Here is a 26,667-nt window from a genome sequence, read left to right as displayed (position 1 = left end):
GTATATTCTATAAAGTTCGAATTTGTATCGTCTTCTCCACACTCCATTGTCATTCACTGCTCCATAGATTCGCCTTAGTACTTTTCTTTCGAAACATCCGAAACATGCTTTCAGTACTTTTTGTTAGAGTCCAGGCCTCTGAACCATATGTTAGGATTGGGCATATTATTGTTTTGTAGTACGTACACAATAACGTAACTGACTTAAGACACGAAATTGAAATCAGTTTTCAGGAAGTAGAGATAGCCATAAATTCACTCAAAAATAGAAAGGCACAAGGACCAGACGGAATAACCAACGAGCTTCTAAAACACAGAGGAGAAAGTATAACCCTAGAGACGACAAAACTTATACAAAAACTAATATTGCACTGCAAGATACCAGACGCATGAAGAAACAGTATAATGATACCAATGTTCAAGAAAGGAGATAAAGAAGAAGCCAAAAATTATAGAGGTATAAATCTACTGAACACCGCACTTAAGCTTACCACAAAAGTCCTAACCAACAAAATCAATAAAGTAACAACTTTATCAGATGAACAACAAGGATTCAGATCCGGAAGATCCTGCGTAGACGCCGTATTTGTACTAAGACAAATCACAGAAAAGGCCATCGAGTACAATAAACCAGCATATCTATGTTTTATAGACCTGACAAAGGCTTTCGATCGCATCCAAGTCGAAGACGTCTTACACCTTCTGTATAAAAGAAACATACCAATCAATATTATACAAACCATCGAAAACATCTACTTCGATAATTGAATACAGGCAAAGATACGTTTTCAAGACATCATTGTTCCAAATGAAGGAGATATTAGCTTTAAAAATATTGTGTTAATCTGTCAAAATTTTTGAAAAAAGACGAATAATTCAAAAGATTCTACCTACAGTACCTTATGCACATTTGATCTAGAATTTGATGCAAAATCTAAAAATGTGATAATATACAAGGTATTCTATTTAACATAACAAAGTTGTAGTTTACTTCCGGTATAAACAATAGTGACATATCTGTCAAAATATTTTCTTTAAGTTCGCTATAGCTTCTAATCTTCATAAACTAATTTTCAGTAGTAATATCCCTAGGACATTGATAACAGACGAGATAATTTCATGACAATCGAAAGTTCGTTCCTGAGTGCTGTTACCAAGCAACGAGCTTGAGAAATTTGTCATGAAATTATGAGGCATTCATCAATGTCCGAGGGATATTCGGCGAATAATTTTTCGAAAAAAAAATCATAACTCAACATAACGAAACATTTATTTATTAAAAGTACAGTTAGTGAAAGTACAATTATTAAAATTTAAGTTAACATTAGATTCGTTGCTGTTCTCTACTATAGAAGATCTTCTATAGTATTAATATTTTATAATATATATATAATATATATAATTCTATTACATTTTGAAATTTATTTGGATGAAGTTGTCAAACTCGATCGTGTTGTCATAGGGATTGAAAATTGCACTGAATGCAATTATCAGTCTAATGTTGACATGATTGGGTGAAATTGTTCCACATGACACAAAATGACGAAATTTGAATGGTTGTTAGAACAGTCGAAAAATTATCATTAATATAGAGTTTCCGAGATATAGGTAGAGGAAGCTGTCATGAAACATTCTGCATAGAACACCAATAAGGTCAGTAATATTATATAGAGTATGCCACTGTATGTCACAGTGTCACTTAAACAGAACTGCTAAAATCTAAAATCTTTAGGCGAAAAGTCTAAAAAAGATATATAGAAAAGTAAAAGAACAAGGATTGTGGTTCGGACTTACAACGTTGTATCGAAGGTAAGGGAAATCTTACACCGTAAAATTTATTAAGGTGGCAAATCTCAGACAGATAGGGCATGTAATCAGACGAGACGAAGATGCAACAGTCATAACAGTTTTTAATCGAACAGGATCGGTGGGTCAGCGAACTAAGGAAAGCTGAAGCGTACGTAACTGGACAAGGATGAAAGAATGCTTTGGATCATAACGAACTGTAACACCATTGATAATATTCACTACAGAACTGGATGAACACGTGTCATGTAATGGGTGTGTCAGTTATGATTATGACCAAGTTATTTTAACACGGGACCAGGACCACTTAGAATACTTGACGATGAAATACATGCCTAAATATAAAAAAAGGACTGACATTGAATTTGAACAAAACAAAACGTCTCTTACATATGGAAACACATAACGGGAAGGAATAGTAGAAGGATATTAGAACTGTAGATACTTTGGTGCAATAATAACTATAAAATAATGGATAGGCAGCAAATAAGAAGAGCACTACGTAGGAAGAATCGTAAGGAGCAAATTGAATATAATATGCTTCGATAAAATACTCCGAAATAAATAGAGATAAAGAGGAAGTCTAGAAAGCTAAAAAAAGGCTGTCAAATTAATGAGAAAAAGGGCCCCCAACAAACCACCAATAAGGTAATATTATATAGAGTATGCCACTGTATATCACAGTGTTACTTAAACAGAACTGCTTAAAAGCTTCAGGCGAAAAGTCTAAAAAAAAATATATAGAAAAGTATAAGAACAAGGATTGTGGTGCGGACTTACAACGTTGTATCGAAGTTAAGGGGAATCTTTAAAAATTTATTAAAATTTATTAAGGTTGCAAATATCAGACAGATAGGGCATGCAATCAGACGAAACGAAGATGCAACAGTCATAATAGTTTTTAATCGAACATGATGGGTCGGCGAAGTAAGGAAAGTTGAAGCGTAAGTAACTGGAAAAGGATGCAGGAATACTCTAAGGAATGCTTTTGAAGTTATACTGGAAGGAACAGTACAGGGCAAAAGATCAGTAGAAAGACGCCAGAACTCGTGGCTGAAAGACCTGAGGAGATGGTTTGACCGCTCATCCCCAGAAATCTTTCGCGCAGCAGTTTCTAAAACTACAATTGCCATTTGGATCGCCAACCTTCGAAAGGAGACGGCGCCATGAGAAGAAGAATGCTTTGGATCATAACGACCTGTAACATCATTGATAATATTCACTAATGAACTGGAAGAACACGTGTCATGTAATGGGTGTGTCAGTTATGATTATGACCAAGTTATTTTAACACAGGACCAGGACTACTTAGAATAATTGACGATTAAATACATGCCTGAATATAAAAGAAGGACTGCCATTGAATTTAAACAAAACAAAACGTCTCTTACATATGGAAACACAACGGGACGGAATAGTAGAAGGATATTAGAACTGTACATACTTTGGTGCAATAATAACTATAAAAGAATGGATAGGCAGCAAATAAGAAGAGCACTACGTAGGAAGAATCGTAAGGAGCAAATTCAATATAATATGTCTCGATAAAATACTCATTAAATACTAATGAGAAAAAGGACTCCCAACAAACCAAACAAAAAATTGAAGAGTTGGAAAAAATAAAATCACAAAATGGAGTAAAAAACTATTTTATTTAATAAAAAAATATTAAAATATAATTTCATAATTTATAGTTTAACACGCGCGAATAGTATAAAAAATTCAACAATTAACCAACTTTATAAATTTGCTATATATAAGGTCGTTCCACCAGCAATATAATTGCGGTTATACATTTTCTGGATCACATGACTCCTGGACCTCAACAAAATAAAGGAAAAATTTAAACAAGACCTAGTTATTGATGACCTACATTTCGTAAACAATATAAATCAACATAGCTTCCGGCCACTATTTGGAATTATTGCATTCAAGTAACAATTGAGTGTTGACCTATTATTGAGAGTGCATTCACCCCAATTTGTACAGCTCCAGCCAAATTTTAATTTGGTATATTCTATGTTTGTTCTTTAAAAATTTGTTTACGCAATTTTAAAACAAAAATATGATCCGTCTCATTAGTTAAAATAAAAATATATATGGGAAGACTTGTCTTGCAGGACCGTAAAGGACATCAAACAAACTCGCATTCAAATCGAGCTGAAACATCAACACACAGTACAATAATGGTGCATTGACCTATAAATCGTGCAGATTGACGTAAACACATATATGTCGCTACCTTAGACATCAAATTTTCCTGCTGCAACACACCCATCCTGATCCTTTCGCCGTCGCACAGCACTCTGGAACGTTACGCGCGCCACCACATCTCGCACCGACCTGACCTACTCCACAACCTACTCCGAATCCGCACCTTCGCCCTAACTGTACGGCGCCGGCGTTGCCACAATGGCGAGCTTCGACGGAGATCTCCGGAATTTCGTAACTGGAGCACGCACCTATGTTTGTTATCAGATCACTGCTGTTAAGCGGAGGAAGTGGCACGGCAGCAGTGCAAAGGGTCATCTTAGTTCGATGGTAGATTCAGTTTTTTAGGTTTTATATTTATTTAGCGTAAATATGGGTCACCCAGCTTCTTAGCAGTCCGTTTTATGTAGTTCGAAAATATAGCAAGTATTGCATCTTGTATGAAACATTTATAACGTCCAAATTTATTTTATAAAACTTATATTAAAAAATAAGATTTTTAAAGCTTATCTACAAACCTGGCAAATTTCACTTGAATTAGATTGATTTAAAAATTTGATTAACCATGCAAAGACAAACAGGACTTCGAAAAATATATTATACAGTATGATGCCAATGTATGGAGTAAATTCATTATTTCAGAAAGAGACGACTTTTAAAAAAAATCTTAAAACACGTCAATTTTAATTTTTGAGTGACCATCAACTGACATATATGTGTTGGACATTACGTCATCAGTTTCGGCGTAATAACGTAATCGACGATTTTTTTAAATATAAACCGAGGGTACGCGACAGCTCATTTGAAGGGTATCCTTATCGTCATTGCAACGATGTAATTACTTAAATATTTATTTCTACAGGGTTCACTAAAATTATGAACTTTGTCAAGTAACATGGAATTACAATAAATATTCATTCGCTGAACAAAAATACACTAAGGAACGCCACTGGGAATAAAACAAAATATGGTTTTTAATTACTCAATTACTCAATCAACAGTGAGTAAAATTGAAAAAAAAATTTAGAGAAACGGGCCATGTTAAAGATCTTCCCAGAAGTGGTAAAAAATCAATATCCGAAGCCAAGAAACTGGACGTTGTACTGGCGTTTCAAGAAAATCCCCATACCAGTTCTAGGCAGGTCGCACTGGATAATAATGTCCACCAATCAACTGTAAGAGTGCTAAAAAAAGAGAAGTGGCATCCATACAAAGTACATCTGGTTCAGGAGCTATTAGAAGATGACTTTAATAGAAGAATCGAATTCTGCGAAACCATTACAGAGATCAGGTTTTCATACAAAAGGTACTTTTTTCTGATGAAGCATCTTTTATGCTATACGGTCACGTAAATCGCCAGACATATCGATACTGGGCAAGTGAAAGCTTAACTACTTCTCGTTATCTAGAATCGTTAATCTTAAGGATTATCTGTTGCCACAGCTGAATCAGCTATTTCCAAATAGAAATAATTTGTGGTACCAACATGACGGGGCTCCCCCACACTACGGCGTTGAGGTACGAAATTACCTTAATAACGTTTTCCCAGGTAGGTGGGTAGGTAGAAGGGGGCCCATCGAATGGCCACCAAGGGCTCCAGATTTCACTCCGTTAGACTTTTATTTGTGGGGATATTTAAAGAGCAGACACCTACGGAGCACAGACATGGACATTTACACAGGCCAATTTGGGTAGGATAAGGAAGGCACAAAGAGCGATGGACAAACAAATGTTGGGTATATCACTTAAAGATAGAAAACGTAACCAGTGGATCAGAACCAGAACAAAGACAGTAGACGCAATAGAACAAGCAGCAAAACTAAAATGGAAATGGGCTGGACACAATGAACGTCTCCAAGACGGACGATGGAACAATGCCATCGGAAAGTGGCGTCCATACAATGCAAAGAGATCAAGAGGCAGACCACAGATGAGGTGGAAAAATGACATCAGGAAACAAGGAGGTCCCACATGGCAGAGAACAGCTCAAGATAGGGAAAGATGGAAAGAACTGGGGGAGACCTACATCCAACAATGGACGGATAGAGAATAGGTTTAAAAAAAAAAACAAAAAAAAAATCGTTGCAAAAGCGATAAGGAGACCTTTCAAATGAGCTGTCGCGTGACCTCGGTTTGTATTTAAAAAAATCGTCGATTACGTCATTACGCCGACAATGATGACGTAATGTCTAACACATATATAGCAGTTGATGGCCATTTAAAAATTAAAATTTACGTGTTTTAGGATTTTTTTAAAAAGTCGTCTGTTTCTGAAATAATGAATTTATTCCATACATTTGCATCATACTGTATGTCATTACTTGGAATATAAGATAAAAAAACTGGACAATATAAGGATATCACCGAAGAACTGCAGAAGGATTATTATGTGTTTATTACAAGAGGCAAGCAAAAAGAAAAAAGAAAAAAAAATGAAAAGACTACAATTATTGCATTTTGTTCTATAGCAGCGTTGATAAAGAACGTTATGTTGTGTTGAGTTGTAAACCTACTTTAATATTAGTGACATGTGAAATAAAAGAAGAAGCCAGGAAGTAAAAGGATGGTTTGTCTTTAATAAATAATATATAAAAAAATTGGTCGTCAATTCTAACAAACAGCCCACAAAGTAGACCAAACATGGCGTCAGAAGTAAAAAATTAAGTCAAATATCGAAGAGTCATTCATAGAGTGACATATCAATAGTCACAGAAGTCGAAACATAAAATAACAGCAAATGGTGGGGCGTAAAAAGAAATATTAAAAACAGTCAAGGTATATAATTTGTCAACTATGGCAGAACAACATGCTGTCGAGCAAAACCAACCAGCTGTTCTTGTAAAAATAAAAAGTAATGTAATAGGCAATGAAATTCAATCTTTGTCAATGGACGGAAATTTGGCTTACAACTGGAAAGAATGGTGCATGAATTTAAAAAGTATTTTTGAGGGCGACAGGTTTAGAGGAGGAAAATGGTGCGAGAAAGGTAGCTCTATAATTACACTTCATTGGAATAGATGCATGAAATATTTACAAGCCCTTTAGGGTTAACATTGATACTGTAAAATTTAGAGAAGTAGTAAAGAGATTTAAATTCGTTAAAGTGCAGAGACTTAGATGGGCTGGACACATTGCTAGGATGTCAGATCACGAATACACCAAGAGATTAACATTTTCAAAACCAGCGGGCACAAGAAGCAGAGGACGACCACGAATGAGATGGATTGATGATGTGGAAGAAGACCTACAGATTCTAGGGGTTAGAAGATGGAGGGAAGTTGCCAGGAATCGACAGGAGTGGCGACTTCTTTGTGAGCAGGCCAAGATCCACAACGGATTGTCGAGCCACTTATGATGATGATGAGTAAAGAGATTTAAAAAATATTGTAACCCGAAGAAAAATTTAACAGTAGAAAGACATTTTTTTCCTGTTAGAGTACAGAAAGATGGTAAAACCATTGAGGATTTCATGACTAGTTTAACTCCGTTAGTGGCGTGGCTGACATACGTCATACTCCATTATTTGTACTCGCAGATTTATATCGGTAGGTGTCAGCGCTATCTAGACTTCACTATCTTCCAAGCAGTGTGTGAGTGAATATATAATGTTGTTCTGCACAGTAACAGGCGTTTAGTTGCCAAGCATTTCCATAAGTCTTTTATTGGTTGACGACTGTCCTCCATGCCACTAACCGTGTTCTTAAGTTTGCCAAAGTTTTCGATTTTGGTCTACTAACTATACTAATTTTTTAGCACATATTGATAGTAGATTCATAATGGTATTATCTCGTGATTTTTACCGGATCTTACTTTTTTTAGAACAAAATGGAGAATTCAAAGAAGCGTAAAGTTGAAAGAACCTGACGATCCTGACGTTTGGTTGAAATGGTTCGAGGGCGATTACAACATTGTTTGCTTTAAGACAGGTGAGAAATACGGCGAGAATAAATGACAGCTACATTTGATATTTCATTTGATATTTGCTTCCCGCAAAAAGACGGGAAGCAAAGAAGATCTGTAAAAGGAAGAAGCGGTCAAGTTTAGAGCAGAAACTAGTTCGTATTGAAGAAGATTTTTTACATAAACAAGTCAGGAATTTCTACCAAGAAATAAAACGAGACCGAACCCAGTACAAAACCACATCAAGATATTATAAAGATGAAGAGGGGAATCTGTTAGGTGGAACAGATGAAAAATTAAGAAGGTAGGCCAATTATTTCGAGAACATATTATGTACGGACGACCAAGATGAAAGAGAACAAACGCAACTACAACATGAAGAAGTAAGGGAACCAGATGTAAATGAAGAAGTACCTACCAAGGAAGAACTTATAGAGATCATAAAAAACTTAAAAAAACAACAAAGCACCTGGTGAAAATGGTATCATTGCTGAGTTTCTAAAAGAAGGTGGCGAAATGGTGCAAGAAGAAATCGCTGAGTTAATACGCGAAGTGTGGATCAAAGAAAAAATACCCAATCAGTGGAAAGAAACAATCTTATGTCCAGTGCATAAAAAAGGAGACGTTACAGAATGTAAAAATTACAGGGGAATAGCTCTACAAGATACAGTGTATAAGATTCTGGCCATATCAATTAGAAATAAAATTAAAACAAAAGTTGAAAATTGTCTAGGTGAATATCAAGCAGGTTTCAGAGCAAACAGATCGGTAATTGACCAAATTTTTACAATGAAACAAATTTTAGCTAGCTCATATGAATTCAACCTAACATTACACATGCTGTTTATTGATTTTAGACAGGCATATGATACTATAAAAAGAAATAAAGTATATGAAGCGCTAGAATATTTTAAATTTCCACCAAAAATAGTAAGACTGACTAAATGCATACTCAATGATACTAAAAGTAAGGTCATGTTAGAAGGACGGGTTTCGGATAGCTTTATCACCAATAGAGGTCTGCGACAAGGTGACCCGTTGTCAACAGATTTTTTCAATTTGATCTAAGCGAAGATTTTACGAGAATGTAACATCTACACTAGAGGCACAATATATCATCACAGGCATCAATGCGTAGCATATGCAGATGATGTTACCTTAATACCAAGGAGACCTGCAGAATTAAGAGAAATCTTTACTAGAATAGAGAGAATAGCCAGGGAATATGGTTCAGAAATAAACGAAGAAAAAACAAAATATATGGTGATGAAGGGAAACGAAAATCATCTAGGATAGTCCTTTAAAATACAAAGCCCAAGTAAAGAATATAACTTTGAAGTTGTTAGCCAATTCGATTACTTGGGATTGACACTAACAAATAGGAACGAAGAGAACCAAGAAATCATAAAAAGAATGGCCAAAGGTAGTAAGAGTGCTGGGAGCCTGACTAAGATACTAAGGTCGAAGATAATATCCAGAACAGCAAAAAAACGAATATATACAACAGTTATCCGACCTACAGTACTCTATTCTATCGAGACCTGGACACTAAATAAAGATATGGCAGTAAAATTAGATAGATGGGAACAAAAAATTCTTAGAAGGATATACGGAGGTGTAAAAGAGGGGAACATCTGGCGAAGAAGAACGAATGAAGAAATAATGCAAATATATGGGCAACCAAAAATAACAAAACTCGCTAAAATTCAAAGATTAAGATGGCTCGGACATATAGCAAAAATGAAGGAAGGAAGAGTTCCTAATGAATTAATAAACACGGAGGCTGGTACAAAAAGAAAAAGAGGCCGCCCCCGAAAGAAAATGGCTGGAGTCGGCAAAAGAAGATCTGAAGTCGCTGCGGGTACAAGATTGGAAAAACTTAGCACAAGATAGAAAGAAATGGAAGAAAACCGTTGAAGCCTTGGGCCTTTGAGGCCTGTTGAGCTGAACTATATATATATATATATATATATATATATATATATATATATATATATATATAAATTTTGTGAAGATGTACGACACAGTTACTAGACAAGAGCTTTGGAAATAAATGAGACAGAAATGGGTTAATAAGAAGTACGTAAGGTTCGTGAAGGATATGTATGAGGGAGCGTACACCAAAATAAAGACTTTTCAGATTGACTGAAAGTTTATGAGTGACGGTTGGCTCTACATTTCTCTACCCTACCTATTTAATCTTGATATGGATGCACTAACAGAGAAAGTAAGGGAGGGGGCTCCTTGGTCAATGTTCTTTGCTGATGATATCGTGTTAGTAGAGGAGAGCAAAGAAATGTTAGAGGAGAAGTTGGAGAAAGGCTATTAAAAACTGAAATTAAAACGTCAAATAAACTTGGTTTAAAGTAAAATTATGGCTTATTTCCAATAAAAATACTAAATTGCGTTAAGATTTTTTGATTTTTCTGAATATTTTGTATTTTTGAACTTCAAATTTATGAATTTTTTATAAAAAATTTTGACACAATTTTTCTATGTCAAATAATTTTAATTGTATTACTGACCACGCCCTGTATATTTTTGACTTAACCCTGTATACAACATCATAGCGTATTGGTCTAAGTAAAAAAGAAAATGATGACTTGAAATGACGAAAAAGAAGTTAACATGTCACATGACACGACCAAAAGAAAAAGACGCAACGACACGAGACGAAAAGACGAAGAAGAGTTGACAGACGCAAAGAAGTGGATCGTTTATTCGACTTTATTCGTAAACATATTCGTAAACTGCATTAAGATGTCATAAGATATTAGGTTAGAAAATATTGGCGATTTAAAGGTAGTAGGTGACTTGGACTGGAGAGGAAAAGCAAAACACAAAAGAGAATGGAGAAGTCTAATCAAGAATATTAGTTAAAAAATAGCATAAAGTAACTCGAATGTAACTTTTTGCCAGACAGAAAGCCATAAGTCTCTTTAGGTGTAGCTCTTTCATCTGGCTCGGTTGCATAAAGGCCGAACCCAGGATCTTCCACCTCTGATATGGCACCTTGGGCCATCCGCAAATCCATTTTGATAGATAGATAGATAGATAGATAGATCCTAAAACGATCACGAAAATGGGGAAAGGACGGCCCAAACAAAGAATGGTTTGGTAACTTAGAGAAAGATCTCAAAAAAAGGGGAATTAATGGTTGAGAAGCAAGAGTAACATCTAATAATCTCATAGTTTGCTGGTTCATATTTTTTGAAAAAGGTAAAAAGGAGATATATTTTTCATCTTTAAGAGTCTTTTATGGTATTATAATTATTATTATTAAAATCAGATTGAAATATATTTTATTTAGGTTTTGTGTATCTTCTTTGTCGTTGATTGCGTTGGTATTTCTTTTTATTTTCTATTGATCTTTCTATTGATTCGTATATCTCCCTTTTCTTTTTGTTTTGCTCGGTTTTTAAAATTTTGATGTTTTCGAAGACAAATTTATGCTTCTTCGTATTTTCATGTTTTGTGAGCGCAGTGATGTTTGATTGTTCTTGTCATATTTGTGAGAACGAATTCTGGATTGAAGCAGTTGACTGGTTTGAACAATATAGACGCCACAGTTAATACATGGTATCTCGTAAACAACATGTGATTTTTTAAGTTTTGGAGTTTGTGTTTTTAGTTTGGTAAAATATTTATTTAAAAGGTTGTTGCCTTTGTGAGCCACTATTATGTTATGTTTGGCTAAAAGATTCGTTAGTTGTTCGGATAAACCTTTTATATATGGAACAGTATGGATACTGTTGGGTTTATTGTTAATTGTATTGTTATAAAATTTATTTAGTCTTGATTTGAAAATAGTTTCGATTAGATACTCGGAATATGCATTATTTAGAGGGGCATTTTTTGTTTTTTATTGCAGTTGGTCTATATATTGGATCTGTTAGTTTTATAGATCTATCAGCCAGATTTATAATTACAGACTTCTTATGTGAGAATAAATGATGAGATTTATAGCTGAGATATCGTGAAGACCATGTTCCTTTTGTAAACCACATATCCAGAAAATTTATTTTATTATTTTGTTCAATTTCTATAGTAAACTTTAGTTTTGGATGGTAACTGTTAAAATTATCTAAAATTTCGTTAATTTTATTTGTTGGGATAGCACAGATACAGTCATCGATATAGCGGTAGAAGAATGGTACATTAAAATCTAAATGACTCATGACAGATTCTTCTAAATCTTTCAGAACCAGTTGGACAATGACACAAGAAATATTTGCACCCATTGCACATCCATCCATTTCGTCCTTATATAAAAAGTATGTTGAGTTTATTGTTAACTCTACAGATGATTGGAATTATTGCAATGGGATGTTAGTGTACTCTTTTATGTCATTCCACTTCTTTTTAATGATGTCAGTGGCAAGTTTTAGTGGGATGTTAGTGTATAGTAAAATGACATCTAAATATATTAATTTTTAGTTATTTGGTACGTGAATGTTTTTAATTTTAGAAATAAGGTCATTGGAATCTTTAATATAATAAGGATTTTTATTTGTGACATTATAAATAATGTTTTTTAAGAACTTTGAAAGATTCACGAAGTGTGATTAAATGCAGGAAACGATATTACGTAGAGGTACATTCTTCTTGCCTGTTTTAGGTAAACCATAAATTTTTGGTGAAACAGCATTGTGTAGCTTAAGTGATTTTACTGTATTTGGTGATATATGGTGATATATCAAGGCTGGCCTAGATATTAACCTCGCGAAAACAGAGTACCTATCTACAAGTGAAGAAGACATAGAAGATCTACAGATTGATGACAACGTAACAATCAAAAGAAAGGATAAATTCAAATACCTGGGGTTTATAATCACGAAAAAGGCAACAAAAGAGGAAGAAATTACACAAAGATTAGGACAAACAAGAACAGCAATCCGACAACTTAACTCAGTATGGTGGGATAGACACCTAAATATGAAGACAAAAACGCAGATTTATAAAACATTAGTGCGAAGTATTATGACATATGGGGCTGAAAATTGAATTATAAACAAAAAAAATAGCAGTAAGATAGTAGCAACAGAGATGGAATGCCTGTGAAGATGCTGCGGAGTAACAAGAATGGATAGGAGAAGTAATGACGAAATAAAGTAAAGAACATCAATAGAAACAGACATACTAACATATATAGAACAAAAAAGACTAAAGTGGTATGGACATGTAAGAAGGACTAGCGACAGCAGATGGATAAAGAGAATAACCGAATGGAGCCCCATAGGAAGGAGGAAAAGAGGACGACCCCGAAAATCCTGGAGGAACGAAGTAGACGACGCCATGAGTAAGAGAGGACTAAACGATGGAGAATGGAACAACAGAGAGAGATGGAAACGGTTGAGCGAGGGAAGGCAGTGAATACTGTAGAATCCCTAAATATATATATGGTGATATATAACCATTTTTGTCCCATCTGACAATAAGATCATTATTTCTTTTTGGAAAATATTGGTAGGATCATTTCTAAGTTTATGATATATGGTTTCGTCTTTTAGAAGATCATTCATTTTATTATTGTTCTGAAGCTATTTTCTTGTGGCATTTTAAATTAATTACTATTTAAATGGGAATAAGCCACAATTAAAGGTTAAAATACGTTTATTGACGTTTCAATTTCCACTTCGGAAATCGTTCTCAAAATACAAACATTAGTAAATTAAACAAATTTTGTTTTTTGGTACTTAGTGAAAAATTCTTCCAATCATTTAATTTTATCTGACTCATCTATATTGACAATTCAGACATACACTATACATTTTAAAGTAGACGACTTTAAAATGATATTGCCAATATTGTTGTGTTGCGTTCCTGGGACGACTTTACTTATAAGATAGTTCATTCAATTACATGAAATCAACTTTAACTTGAGAATATCCGTCAGAAAAGATCATAACATGTAATTCGTCTTTAAAAAGACAAAAACATGAAATGATGATAGTAATATTCTCCTGTTAGTGATTCCATAGTAAATTATGAGGGAAAAACCAGGAAAAAACCTCATAATACTATCCCGACATGGTAAGTATTTGATCTTGCATTTAGTTTACCTTCAATAAACACCAAATTCTGATTTTATATGTTTGTTATTTAAAAAATAATAATGATGTATTCTCTATATGTTACTGACTTACCAATACTGGTATTTTCCTTTTAATAACTTCCTCTTTCAATATGAGTAACCAGATCCTACTACATTCTGCCGAGGAATTCGCGACACAATTGGTCTCATTTAGCATAATTAGAGCCGCTTCTTTGATTTTTCTCTTTTTACCATCCGTTTCTTTTAGGACTATATTTGAATCATTCCATTGAACCCTATGTTCATTATCCCATGCATGTTTACATATTTGAGATCTATCAAATTCTCTATTTTTAATATAGGATTGATGTTCACTTATTCTAACATTTAATGGCCTTGATGTTTCACCTAAATAAAACTGATCGCATTCACAAGGTATTTTATAAATGCAATTCCTTGTCCTTTCTTGTTCATTGTTAGGTTTGGTTTTGGACAAAATAGATCTCAACGTGTTTGTTGTTTTGAATGTTGTTGAAATGTTGAATTTATTTCCTATCCTTTTAAGCTTTTCCGATAATCCTTTTATGTATGGTATTGTTATTTTCCTCGTATTATTCCTTGTATATGCTGTAGGATCTCGTTCTAAGTTGTTTTGTTCTATTCGATCGATTGTTGAAAATTCCTTATTTATAAACGATAAAGGATAATCATTTTTTAATAAAACAGATGTTAACAAATGTTTTTTCTCCAAGAACGAATTTCTCGGTCCCTTTTTAATATTAATATTGTGATTTGATTTGAAATTTAAATATCTGTTGGTGTGTGTTGGTTTTCTATACACCTTTTTTATTTTTGGAAATTGAAACGTCAATAAACGTATTTTAACCTTTAATTGTTGCTTATTCCCATTTAAATAGTAATTAATTCATTTTATTGTCGTAATCATTAGATTTTATAATAAATAAAATATATTTCAATCTGATTTAAATAATAATAAATACAACACCATAAAAGACTCTTAAAGTCATAACTAATCTCCACTTTACCTTTTTCGAAAGCACCAACGATACGCCCATATAAAAATAATTATTATATATTAATGACAGTAAACCATGAGATATCAGATATCAATTTTTACTTCTAACAATTCATTAAGGTCAGTCTCTTATTTTACGTTTTGGTAAGTTTTTTTATATATTTTACAATAACTTTTTGTACCTAATCTGGTACATTTTAGAATCTTGAAAAAGGCAAGAGTTTCCTGTCGAAGCATTGATTTTAATGGACAATAAAATCTAGTTCCAAATTTAATATTACTTGTTGAACTTAATCCCAAGAAATACTAAATTTATATTAAATATAGTATGGTAAAAAAAAGTCCTTAAAACTATATATATATATATATATATATATATATATATATATATATATATATATATATATATAGCTATAATTGCATCTGTTTTTATTCTTCTTGGAAAACCCCCTAGGTATATATTTATACGTATGGACCGATAAAATACATCTTTTCCTTTTGCATATACCGGCACCTATACCAAAAGTGCGATGCTAAGGTTATGATTGCGACACTGAAAGATATTTCAATAAATATTTAGTTTGATTATAAATAAAAATTGTATTAAATGCATTTAAAAATATTTAGATCAGAAAAATAACAAAATTTAACCCTACTTTTTAGCCGGCGTAATCAAAGAATAAGTTGTAATACATTCAAAGGCATTTTCATCCGCCAATTAAAAGATAGACCGGCTAGACGAAGACATACAAATATTTCTTAATCCCTTTAGGTAAAAGACAATCTAATTTTATATAAAAAGAGGGGCGTAGTCTTCAGTTTCAACATATAACCTTTTCCCAGGGCCTGAGGATCGCCCACTCAAAATTTATCTCAAAAACAAAAAATCTATACAGCCCTTACAAATCTCAGAAGGTGGCAACATAGCTTATATTTCATTTTGCAATTGATTTGTTAAACCTTTCCACAACTCCTTTTGCATATTTACTGAAGTTAAACTAAAGAATAAATCGTTGGGTCAGTTTTAATTATTATTGTTTAATTGGAATATAGAGAACAGTTAAGAAAACAGTTGTACTTACCTCCCTTGCCATCACGGCATTTCTTTTCTTCGGCCGCCTCTTTGCCGGCCCAGGCCCAATTCACTGTCACAAAATCACTAAACTGAACCAGTCTGTTTTGCTCCATTTCTTGCCCTCCAGTTTTTCTCCATTCTCTGGCCAAATATCTTTTCGAGACGATCTGAGACCCTTACAAGCAGCAACCCTGCGATCTGCCCCCGACTACAGCGCCATCTAGGGTCCGATCGATTCCGCCAAAGGCGGCGGTCACGAATAGAAACGTGTGCGCTTGCCCCATGGGATTTCTTGCGACGCGCACTGAGGATATTGTAACGCCCGGAATATTTAAAATACGGCTTCCAAAAGACGCCAAAATATGTTTGAAAGTATTTGAATTAACTGTCAACATGAAAATTGTTTGGTTGGCTTTAATTTTTTATTTGCAAATTGTAAAATTCGTATATATAAAATGTATTATAAAAGTAATTAAAATCAAAGGTTAAAGGCTTCGATTCATGATAAAATTTCAAATAATGATATAATATAAATATACTCAGTGACATTAGAAGTGTTTCACCCAGAAGGAGTAATTTCTTGAACTTAATTTTTTGGCAACAGAATGACTATATTTAAAACATGCTATGATAACAATACCGGTTTATCTCTTCTACTTTTTGTAAAAAGAAAGTTTTATCTTCTAAATTTTTTTGTGAGAGACCGACCTGTGAAAACCGGTTCGTATAGAAATTTTTAGTTATTGTTCCTCAGTCTAATTGTATTCAGTGTAAGCAAATGCCTCGAGTTCGAATAAACCATAATTACCACCATTTTAGCGATTTTGACAGGGGTAGAATTATTGTGTATAAAGATATGGGTTTGTCGTGTCGCGAAATTGGCCGTCGTGTTAATTGTACGGCAATGACGGCTATGCGTGTCTGTCGTGTGTGGACAAACTAATGCAGAGGAATACGAAGAAGACCAACTGGTCAACCAAGGCGTACCACAGAGCGTCAAGATAGGCGCTTTAGATTACTGGCTCTGCGAGACCGTTTTGCTACTGCGCGTCAAATTGCTGACCAATGGTTTTTAGTAGTAGGTAGACCTGTTAGTATGCGTACACTATACCGTCGTATTCGAGCCTTTGGACTGGTTTCATTCCTCCCATGACTAGTGCTTCCTTAGACTGCGGACCACGGTCATCAACGTTTGAATTAATGCAGAGAACGGCAGCATTGGGAAGCAGAATGGCGTAATGTAGCATTCAACGATGAATGACGATTCTGTTTAGGAATGCATAATGGTCGTAGGATGGTAAGATGCCGCCGCGGAGAACGACGAGATATCGGGTTTGCTGTTGAGAGGCATGTATACAGGACAGTTGGAATAATGGTTTGGGGGGCTATTGCCTATGGTAACCGATCACCATTTGTGTTTATTCGAGGCAATATCACAGCTGCGCGTTATGTTAAAGACATCTTACAAACCAGTTTACTGCCTAATCTCGACGGCCGTCGAGACGTCCTTTTTCAGCAACACAACATGCGTCCCCATATTGCTCATCAAACTATGAAGTTTTTTCAAGAAGCTGGCGTTAATGTGTTGCCACGGCCATCCCATGTTCCGGATTTAAATCCTATCGAACATGTATGGGATATGATGTGAAGGAGACTGTCCACTTTGCACCATCCTGCACGGACTCTGGCACAGTTAATACATGAAGTTTAAGTTGCTTGGAACGAGGAGCCACAAGCAGACATTGAACATCTCATTTTTTCAGAACAAAAAGAAGAAAAACAAAAACTCCAAACTATTAACAATATTAAACGTTAAAGTAAATAAGTAAGCAAAACATTTGCAGTTATAGACGAAAACTAAAAAAGAGAAAGAAGTACTCCATGCATTATTTACAGAAAATAGAAAAAAAAACAGTTGATTGTTAAAAAATTTTTAAACAGTTTCGACATTACAGGGAGGAGAGGATTTGTAAGATTCATTCTCTGGTTTCTTTGCTTTGCTATCATTATGATCTCAGCTACTTTTTATTATCTTAGAACATATTTCAGTCTAAACTAAATGATGCGTTTATAATATTAATTATTTCAACTCATCATCATCATCATCACTGGCTCGACAACCCTTTTTGGGTCTTGGCCTGTTCCGTGATTCTTCTCCATTCTGATCTGTTTCGTGCTTTTTTTCTCCAGTTTTTTATTTTTAAGGTTGTTATATCATTTTCTATTTGTTCTAAGTATCTCAGCTTCGGTCTTCCTCTTGTTCTTTTTCCTACTGGCATCTGTTTGAATATTTTGTTTGGTATTTCGCCTTCTTCCATTCTTTCTACATGTCCTATCCAACGCAGCCGTCCTATTTTAATGAATGTTATAATATCCTGATCTTGGTATATTTTGTATGGTTCAGGGTTGTATCTTCTTCGCCATATTCCGTTTTCTTTTCTGCCCTTATATAAGTGTCACAAGATTTTTCTTTTGAAGGTGGCTAACAACGTTTCCTCTCTTTTAGTGAGTGTCCAGGTTTCTGAGCCGTATGTGAGTACCGGTCTTATTAGGGTTTTATATATTTGGCATTTGGTTTTTCTTGCGACGTTATCTGATCTTAGTTGCCTAATTAAGCCATGGTAACATTTATTTGCAATAAATATTCGCCTCTTCACTTCCTCCGCAACGTTATTATCAGACGTCACTAGGGATCCCAAGTATATAAAGTTTTTTACCCCCTCAATGTTGTATTCTCCTATTGTAATATTTTGTGGCTGCCTTATTTTGCTTTTTTACTTACCTGCATATATTTTGTTTTGGTCTGATTGATTTTAAGACCACTATTTTGTGCAGCTCGTTCCATTTAGTTGTATTCCTCTATTATTTCTCTTCTTGATCTTGCGATTATGTCAACATCATCTGCAAATGCTAGTATTTGCACGCTTTTATTAATGATTGTTTCTCGTGTATTGACTGTTGTGTCCCTGAGTATTTTCTCGAGTACGATGTTGAACAAGATGCATGATAGAGCGTCTCTCTGACGTAGTCCCTTTTTCACATCTATTGTTTCCGTTAATTCATTTTGTATCCGGATTCTATTTTCTACTTTTAGAGATTCTTTTATCAGTTCAATTAGTTGTGTTGGTATATTAAATTCTTTTATTTCTTTTATTTAGAATTCTGTGTTTATATTGTCATATGCGCTTTCAAAGTCTATGAAGAGATGATGTGTGTCGATATTATATTCACTTGTTTTTTCGAGGATCTGTCGCAGAACAAATATCTGATCTGTTGTTGACTTCTGTCTACAGAAGCCACTTTGATATTTGCCAACTATTTTTTCAGCGTGTGGTCTAAGCATTTCATAAATGACGTTGGACTTGGATTATTTTGTATGCTGCATTCAGCAGCGTGATTCCACGGTAGTTTCCACATTCTAACTGATTTCCTTTTTTATGTAATGGTACAATAATACCGCTATTCCACCTTCCTGGTAGCTGTTTATTCGACCATATCTTTGTTATCAATTCATGTATTGTTTTTTGTAGTGCGTCTCCTCCTTCCTTCAGTAACTCCGATGCTATTTGATCCGATTCCGGTGCTTTATTGTTCTTTAATTTGTCTACTGCTGCTCTAATCTCAGCTATTGTTGGTGGAGTCTTTTCTCTGTTGTCTGCTTGGTCTAATGGTATGTCAGGGTTTGTCTCTCTCCGATCTCCTTCAAGCTTTTCCGTAAAATGGTTTGTCCATCTACTTAGTATCTCTTGCTGTTCTCTAATTATTTCAACTATTGTTACAATATTTCTCCTGTCACCAAATCATATTATTTTCTTTTCCTCCGATACAGATCATTTTTTTCTTTCGGCTGTAATATGTAAGGTTGTATACATGTAATTTTAAAGTTTTTCTAGATCTATTTGAAAAGTTATTGGTGATTTGCTCTGCTAATTTTTTAGAAATAATAATAATTGGAGATTTCAACATTGATTTCAAAAAAGCTTCTACTGAACTAAACAGTTTACATGATCTAATTTCTACTTTTGGCTTAACCATAAATAATAATGAATTTACTAGAATCACAACTAGACCAGCAACTTGTTTAGATAACGTCTTAACAAACATAAGCAGTGAGATAGTTGGTTGTAGAATTGTAGACCCATGTATTTCTGATCATCTTGCTCAATTTCTCTACTTAAACATAAAATCTAAAAAAAGTCATAGTGCTAATACATACAGAAGACATATAACAAGTAGTGACATCCTGACGTTAAAGCAGTCGTTAACTAACTTTGACGGGGCTTTAGTTGTTTCTCTCAAAACAGCAACAGAATTAGCTCAATTTATTACCGAACTGTATGTAAAGTTAACTGAAATTAATTTTCCAATAAAAAATCATGAACTCACAGTAAAGCTCCGATTTCTTGGTTTGATGATGAATTAATAGTAATGCAAGAAAATCTTTCCACAGTCAAGATAATTGCAAAGGAAGCACTATAAATCAACAATATCATTAAAGAAAAAACTGGCTTATGAGAATTTCTTTTTCAATGCAGAAAATATATCTCGTGACAGTTGGAAAGTTATAAATTATCACAAAAATAAATTTCAAAATAAAAAAGTCTGTCCAAGCGCGATTACATCAAACGATTTCAATAATTACTTTACTTCAGTAGCTAAACATATTAGAAGTTCTTTTAATTCCAGAAATGAAAATGTAGCCACAGATTTTTTGAAAGATGTACACTCTCCCTGCTACTCTTTATTTTTATTACCTGTTAGTGATATTGAAATCAGGAATGTTTTGCATAGATTAAAAAATTCACACTGCACGGATTTTTATTTCTTAAACAAAAAAAATAAAAAAATAATTGTGGAAACAGTCGATATAATTATTGACAAATTAATTATAGTTTATGATAATTGTAGCAATTTTCTGTATAGTGTAGCACTACACTAGCTATACAGAAAATTGCGAGAGAAATAGTTGATGGCTTGGAGGAAGCTCATTTTGTGTCTTTCACATTGTGTGACTTATCCAAAGCTTTTGACTGTATTTCGCATAAATTACTGTTGAAAAGAATGCATAAATATGGTGTTAGGGAAAACACTCTTAATCTATTTAGATCATACTTAACAAATAGAAAACAGGCAGTTTTTCTTAATAATAGCTATTCTAAGTTTAACACCGTCGAATATGGGGTTCCTCAAGGTTCGGTATTAGGATCCACTTTATTTCTTATTTATCTGAACGATTTATTTCACTGTACTTTTCCTATAAAATCTGTTTGCTTCGCAGATAATACAACTCTCATTAATACTGATATTAATCAGCATAATTTAAAAATTAAAATAGATAGTGATACCCAGAAAGCAAAAAACTGGTTTGCACATAATGGGCTAAAGCTAAATGAAGAGAAAAATCAGAATTTGATTTTTATTTCCGATTCGAAGTATATCTCAAGAAATAGTGTTAAACTATTAGGAATCTTTCTAGATCATAATTTGGATTGGAGTGCTCATGCAGATTACTTAAGTTCTAGACTTGCTACAAGTATATTTTTAATACACAGTTTATATAATTCCTAAAAGTACAGTACAGAATAACTTTTTGGGGTAATTCTTGTCACGCAGATCGAATTTTTAAACTACAAAAAAGGGTAGTGAGGATACTTGCAAGAGAAGAGTATAGGGAACACTATAAACCTTTATTTTTGGTATATATCATATATATATATATATATATATATATATATATATATATATATATATATATATAAATATATATATATATATATATAAATATATATATAAATATAAAATAAATATATATATATATATATATATATATATATATATATATAATAAAATATATAAATATGATTCAATGTTATTAATCGGATGACATTTGTGACTTTTAACTTTTGACAATCGTTACGAAAAGAATCTTTTATAGTTTATTTTTATGAACGAGAGAGTAATTAGCATAATTTTAACTGGTAGCTCCGAGCACTCCATGGGCGTGCTCAAGATTAATTGAAAAATTACTTTGAATAATTGTAAAAAATAAATGAATTATTTCAGTGTTATAAAGTGTTATGTGTATGTAAACAAAAGTGACCTCTTTTATCACACACTATATTAGAACTGACTGGTCTACATTAAAAAGGGTTTTAAAAAATTCACATTTTTTTTAATTTTTAAAAATTACAAAAGAGAAAAAGAGTTTTTAAAACCGTCTAAGGTATGTTAAATAGATGAATAAAAATATTAATATAAAACTTACAGCTACTTGTTACAAATCCAAATCAGATTCAGAAGATGAACTTTCAGAACCAAGATTTATAATAACTGGCTCGATCATTTTATCAGTAATATTGTCCAGCTTCCATATTTTTTCCTCTTCTTTAATAGTGTGATTTACTGCCTTTTCCCAGTTTTCAGGTTTTACATTATTTACGGCCTCCAAAAACAACTGTTTAACATCATGAATTTTAAAAGTGGTATTTTTTCTTGAAACTTCACTCTTTATCTGTGCCCATACCAGTTCAATCGGGTTTAATTCACAATGATATGGTGGGGATCTAAGTACTGTCATTCCACGATTTTTGGCAATTTCATCAATTTCGTATTTTTTAAATTTTTCTTTATGAAGGGCACACAACGAACAAAGTTCCTTTCTTATAGATCCGGGATGGTACGTAATATTTTTTGAACTCAGCCAATTCTGCAAGTCTTTTTTTAACCACTTGGTTGTGGACAGTCCTTCTATAAGTCTGGAGTGATAACTTGCATTATCCATTACTATTACACAGTTCTTAGGAAGAATATCTATCATTTGTTCGAACCATTCTTGAAAGACATCAGCGTTCATGTCTTCATGGTAGTCACCGGTACGAGTTGATTCAAAAGTTAATAAACCACCTTCAACAAAACCGTCTGAACTGCCAATGTGTACTATTATCAGCCTGCGTCCCTTTCCTGATGGTGGGTTTAAACCAGTAGATAAGTTATTTACAAAAGCGTGCCTTTGACTTGTAACAGTTTCATCCTGCCAAAATTTATTTGGTGTATGACCCTCGTTGATCCATGTTTCATCAAGATAAAATATTTTTCTTTTTTGGTTTCTCATTTCCTTTATAGTTCTTAGAAAATGTCTTCACCATATGACAATATCGCTTCTTTCTAATAAAATAGACTTTCTGGGATTTTTTTTCCAGCGGAAAAAGCGGAAATAGCGAAAGCCTATTTCTTTTAAAAGTTTCCATAACGTACTTCGACTCATTTCTGGGTAATCCTTATCATCTCGAACTGAGACAAGAACTTTATCCAATGTTGGAAATTCTTGTCTAAAGAAGAATTCATGCACTTTCCGTCGAAGTCCTTCTTTAAAATGATATTCTATTTGAAATTTTGGTTTCACTGGAGCATTACGTGGCATTTGAAAACTACCACATTTCTCTTCTTTAATAACTCTGTAAATCGTAGATTTCCCAACACCAAGTGTACTGCTAACTAACTCAACGGTCTCATCAACACTTTCACATAAACGTTTGTCTGTAAATGATTTAAAACAATTAAATATTAATGTTTTTTCATTAACTGTTAGAGGACCAATTTTTCGGCGTTTACACGGCACTTCCAAATTTTCCATAACACTAGTATACACAATAAACTGCACCTTGCAACTGAAGTACCTACTTTTAGTGAACTGTTAAAAATTTTGAATACGCCACTTGGACCTTCCTATATACAACATGGAAAAACCCACTATCACATTTTCTGTGGAATAAGTTTAGAAGGTAATTATCTAGTCAATTACTGTCGTAGATTCCTGGAATTAAAGAATTAAATGTTTGATTGTTGAAACCCTTACTTCGTGGAATGCACTCATTTCAGATAAAATAAAACGTTTTATTTTATCTAAAGAATTAAACTTTATTTTGCAAATAGGTAGGTACTTATTAAACTTTTATTGGTTATATATAACCAATAAAATAAACATCTTACATTTCTTGCAAATTCATTAGTACCTGTTAACCTCCATCACTCCGACACTGGCAACCTTATTTAGGGATTAGTAACCCTCACAACTATTGTATTCTATTCTGCTCCAACCTTTATACCTGGTGGTCATACTCAATTTAAAATTGTTTTCCTATATACTTCTGTAAACTTGTTGACAAATATCTGTGTTTCATTGAGTCACCCGTATCAACAGTTTAGGGATTTGCATACATAATTTATTGTTTTATTACTCTCTCATACATAAAAATACACTATAGTGACAGATTTTAATTCTTTACTTCTCAATGAATGTCTATATTTAATGAGTTAGATATCTTTTATGCAGTTTTTAATTTAAATCTGCTTAGAGTAAATATATGATGACTAGAAACGACTTAATCGGGAGTAGTGAATCAATGTAAAGTACCGATATTTTGTGAAGCTACCCGTGACCACGCCATCTTGTGGTGCTAGATTCGTGACGCTCGCCTTAGCATTTTATTGTAGAGAAAAAATTTATACGATGCCAGTATAGAAGTTTCGCTTAAAAAAAAAACAAATTCATGCCGACTAACACAGCCACGAGAGCTGGAAATATTGACGCAGATCCAATTGTCAATTACCAAAACTTGGAAGCGGTCAAAGAGTTCATATATCTAGGGACATCGGTTAATACCAATAATACATTAAAGGAAATAAAAAATGCGAATCATAATTGCAAAGAAAAAAGCTATAAATACCTACATCTAAATATGCTACAAATTTGAAACAAATTTTAAACTATAAATTTTAATTTATACATTAAAATTGTTAACGGCAGTCATAAAAGATAAAATCGAGGAAAAAGCGAACATGGCAGATGAACAACAGACAACTATTATCAGACAAATAATAGAGAAGTCTATTGAATATGGAAAACCAGCATACATGTGCTTTGTAGATTTAAAAAGTGCTTTTGACAGGGTGAAGCGAAATGACATCTTAAATTTATTACAAGCTGAACAAATAGACCATCAGATAATAAGAACAATTAATGTAATTAACAAAAACAACTAAAATCGGAGAAGACCAGGCAGGTTTCACAGCGGGGAAAGCATGCTTAGATCACATTTACACGGTCGAACAACTAATAGAAAAAAGAATAGCCAAAAATAGATCCGTCCATCTGGCTTTTGTTGATCTTAAGAAGGCATATGACTCAATACCTAGAACCAAGCTATGGGAAGCAATGGAAGACATCGAAGTTCCACGAAGATTAATAAACGCGGTAAAAGCACTCTACAAGAATAACGAAGTAGCTATCAAAACGGGCAATAGAATATGCAGGCCATTTAAGACGACAAAGGGACTACTACAGGGTTGCTCCACATCCCCCACCCTGTTCAAAATATTCCTGGAAAAAACCCTGAAACCATGGAAAAGAAAGTGCGAAGGAATGGGTATACCAGTAAGGAACGAATATCTATATACGCTAAGTTTTGCCGACGACCAAATAGTGATCGCACAAGACGAGGATGACCTCAGTTTTATGATGAGAAAACTGGAGCAGGAATATACAAAGAATGGGATGGAAATAAACCTAAAGAAAACTGAATACCTAACAACGGAGAATACAGAAATAAAACAGCTGGAAATAGACGAAGGTAAACAAATCAAAGGAACAGACAAGTATAAGTATTTAGGTTTCATAATATCAAACAAAGGAACAACGGAGGAAGAGATAAAAATAGACTAGGACAAACAAGAGACTGCATACGAAAATTGAACCCGGTACTATGGGATAAGAACATCAGCATGAAAACAAAGAAAAAAAATATATAATACCATGACAAGAAGTATCCTCACTTATGGGTGTGAAAATTGGACAATAAATAAGAAAACCAAAACAAAATAAGAGCAACAGAGATGGAATTCCTAAGGAGAAGCTGCAGAGTAACAAGAAGAGACAGAATAAATAACATGGAGATTAAGAGGAGAATGGGAATGAACTCCGACATAATAGACTACATCGAACAGAAGAGATTAACATGGTACGGACATGTCAGAAGAGCAGACCAAAATCGGTGGATAAATAGAATAACAGAGTGGAGCCCGATAGGAAGAAGAAAGAGAGGCAGACCCCGAAGATCTTTCAGAGATGAGGTGGACGAAGCAATGAGTAGAAGAAACCTACAGGAAGGGGACTGGCTAAACAGGAAAAATTGGAGAAAACGGTTGAGTGAAGGAATACAGTGAAAACTGTGGAAATCCTTGTATATATATATATACAAAAACAACAAGATCAGAGTTATAATCCCAACAGGGGAAACAGAATGCATAGAACTAAAAGGAGGAATCCGCCAAGAAGACTCGCTCAGCCCATTGTTATTCAATATGGTGATGAATCAAATAATTCACGAAGTAAGAAAACGACACGGATACCGCATGGGAGCATAAAATCACGATACTATGCTATGCCGACGATGCAGTACTAATTGCTGATAACGAAGATAACCTACAAAGGCAGCTCCACACCTTCAATATCACAGCAAACAAACTTAATATGAGAGTATCAGTAGAAAAAACTAAATGTATAGTGAGTAAAGAGCCGCGTAGATGCAAACTAGAAATAGACGGCAAA

General features: G+C 33.8%; 1 protein-coding gene across 2 annotated transcripts in view; it reads right to left on the bottom strand.

The window, feature by feature from the left end:
• Positions 1-16,251, bottom strand: part of Drep2 (DNA fragmentation factor-related protein 2) — a 30,760-nt gene extending 14,509 nt beyond the window's left edge. For both annotated transcript variants that reach the window (XM_072524210.1, XM_072524211.1), the window contains exon 1: positions 16,069-16,251. In XM_072524210.1, coding sequence (XP_072380311.1) covers positions 16,069-16,080 — 12 coding nt within the window. In that variant the 5' untranslated portion in view covers positions 16,081-16,251. The remainder of the gene's footprint in view (positions 1-16,068) is intronic.
• Between the last annotated feature and the right edge of the window lie 10,416 nt (positions 16,252-26,667).

Source organism: Diabrotica undecimpunctata, chromosome 3, assembly GCF_040954645.1.
Source record: "Diabrotica undecimpunctata isolate CICGRU chromosome 3, icDiaUnde3, whole genome shotgun sequence".
Taxonomy (NCBI): domain Eukaryota; kingdom Metazoa; phylum Arthropoda; class Insecta; order Coleoptera; family Chrysomelidae; genus Diabrotica; species Diabrotica undecimpunctata.
This window is presented reverse-complemented; position numbering and strand designations above follow the sequence as displayed.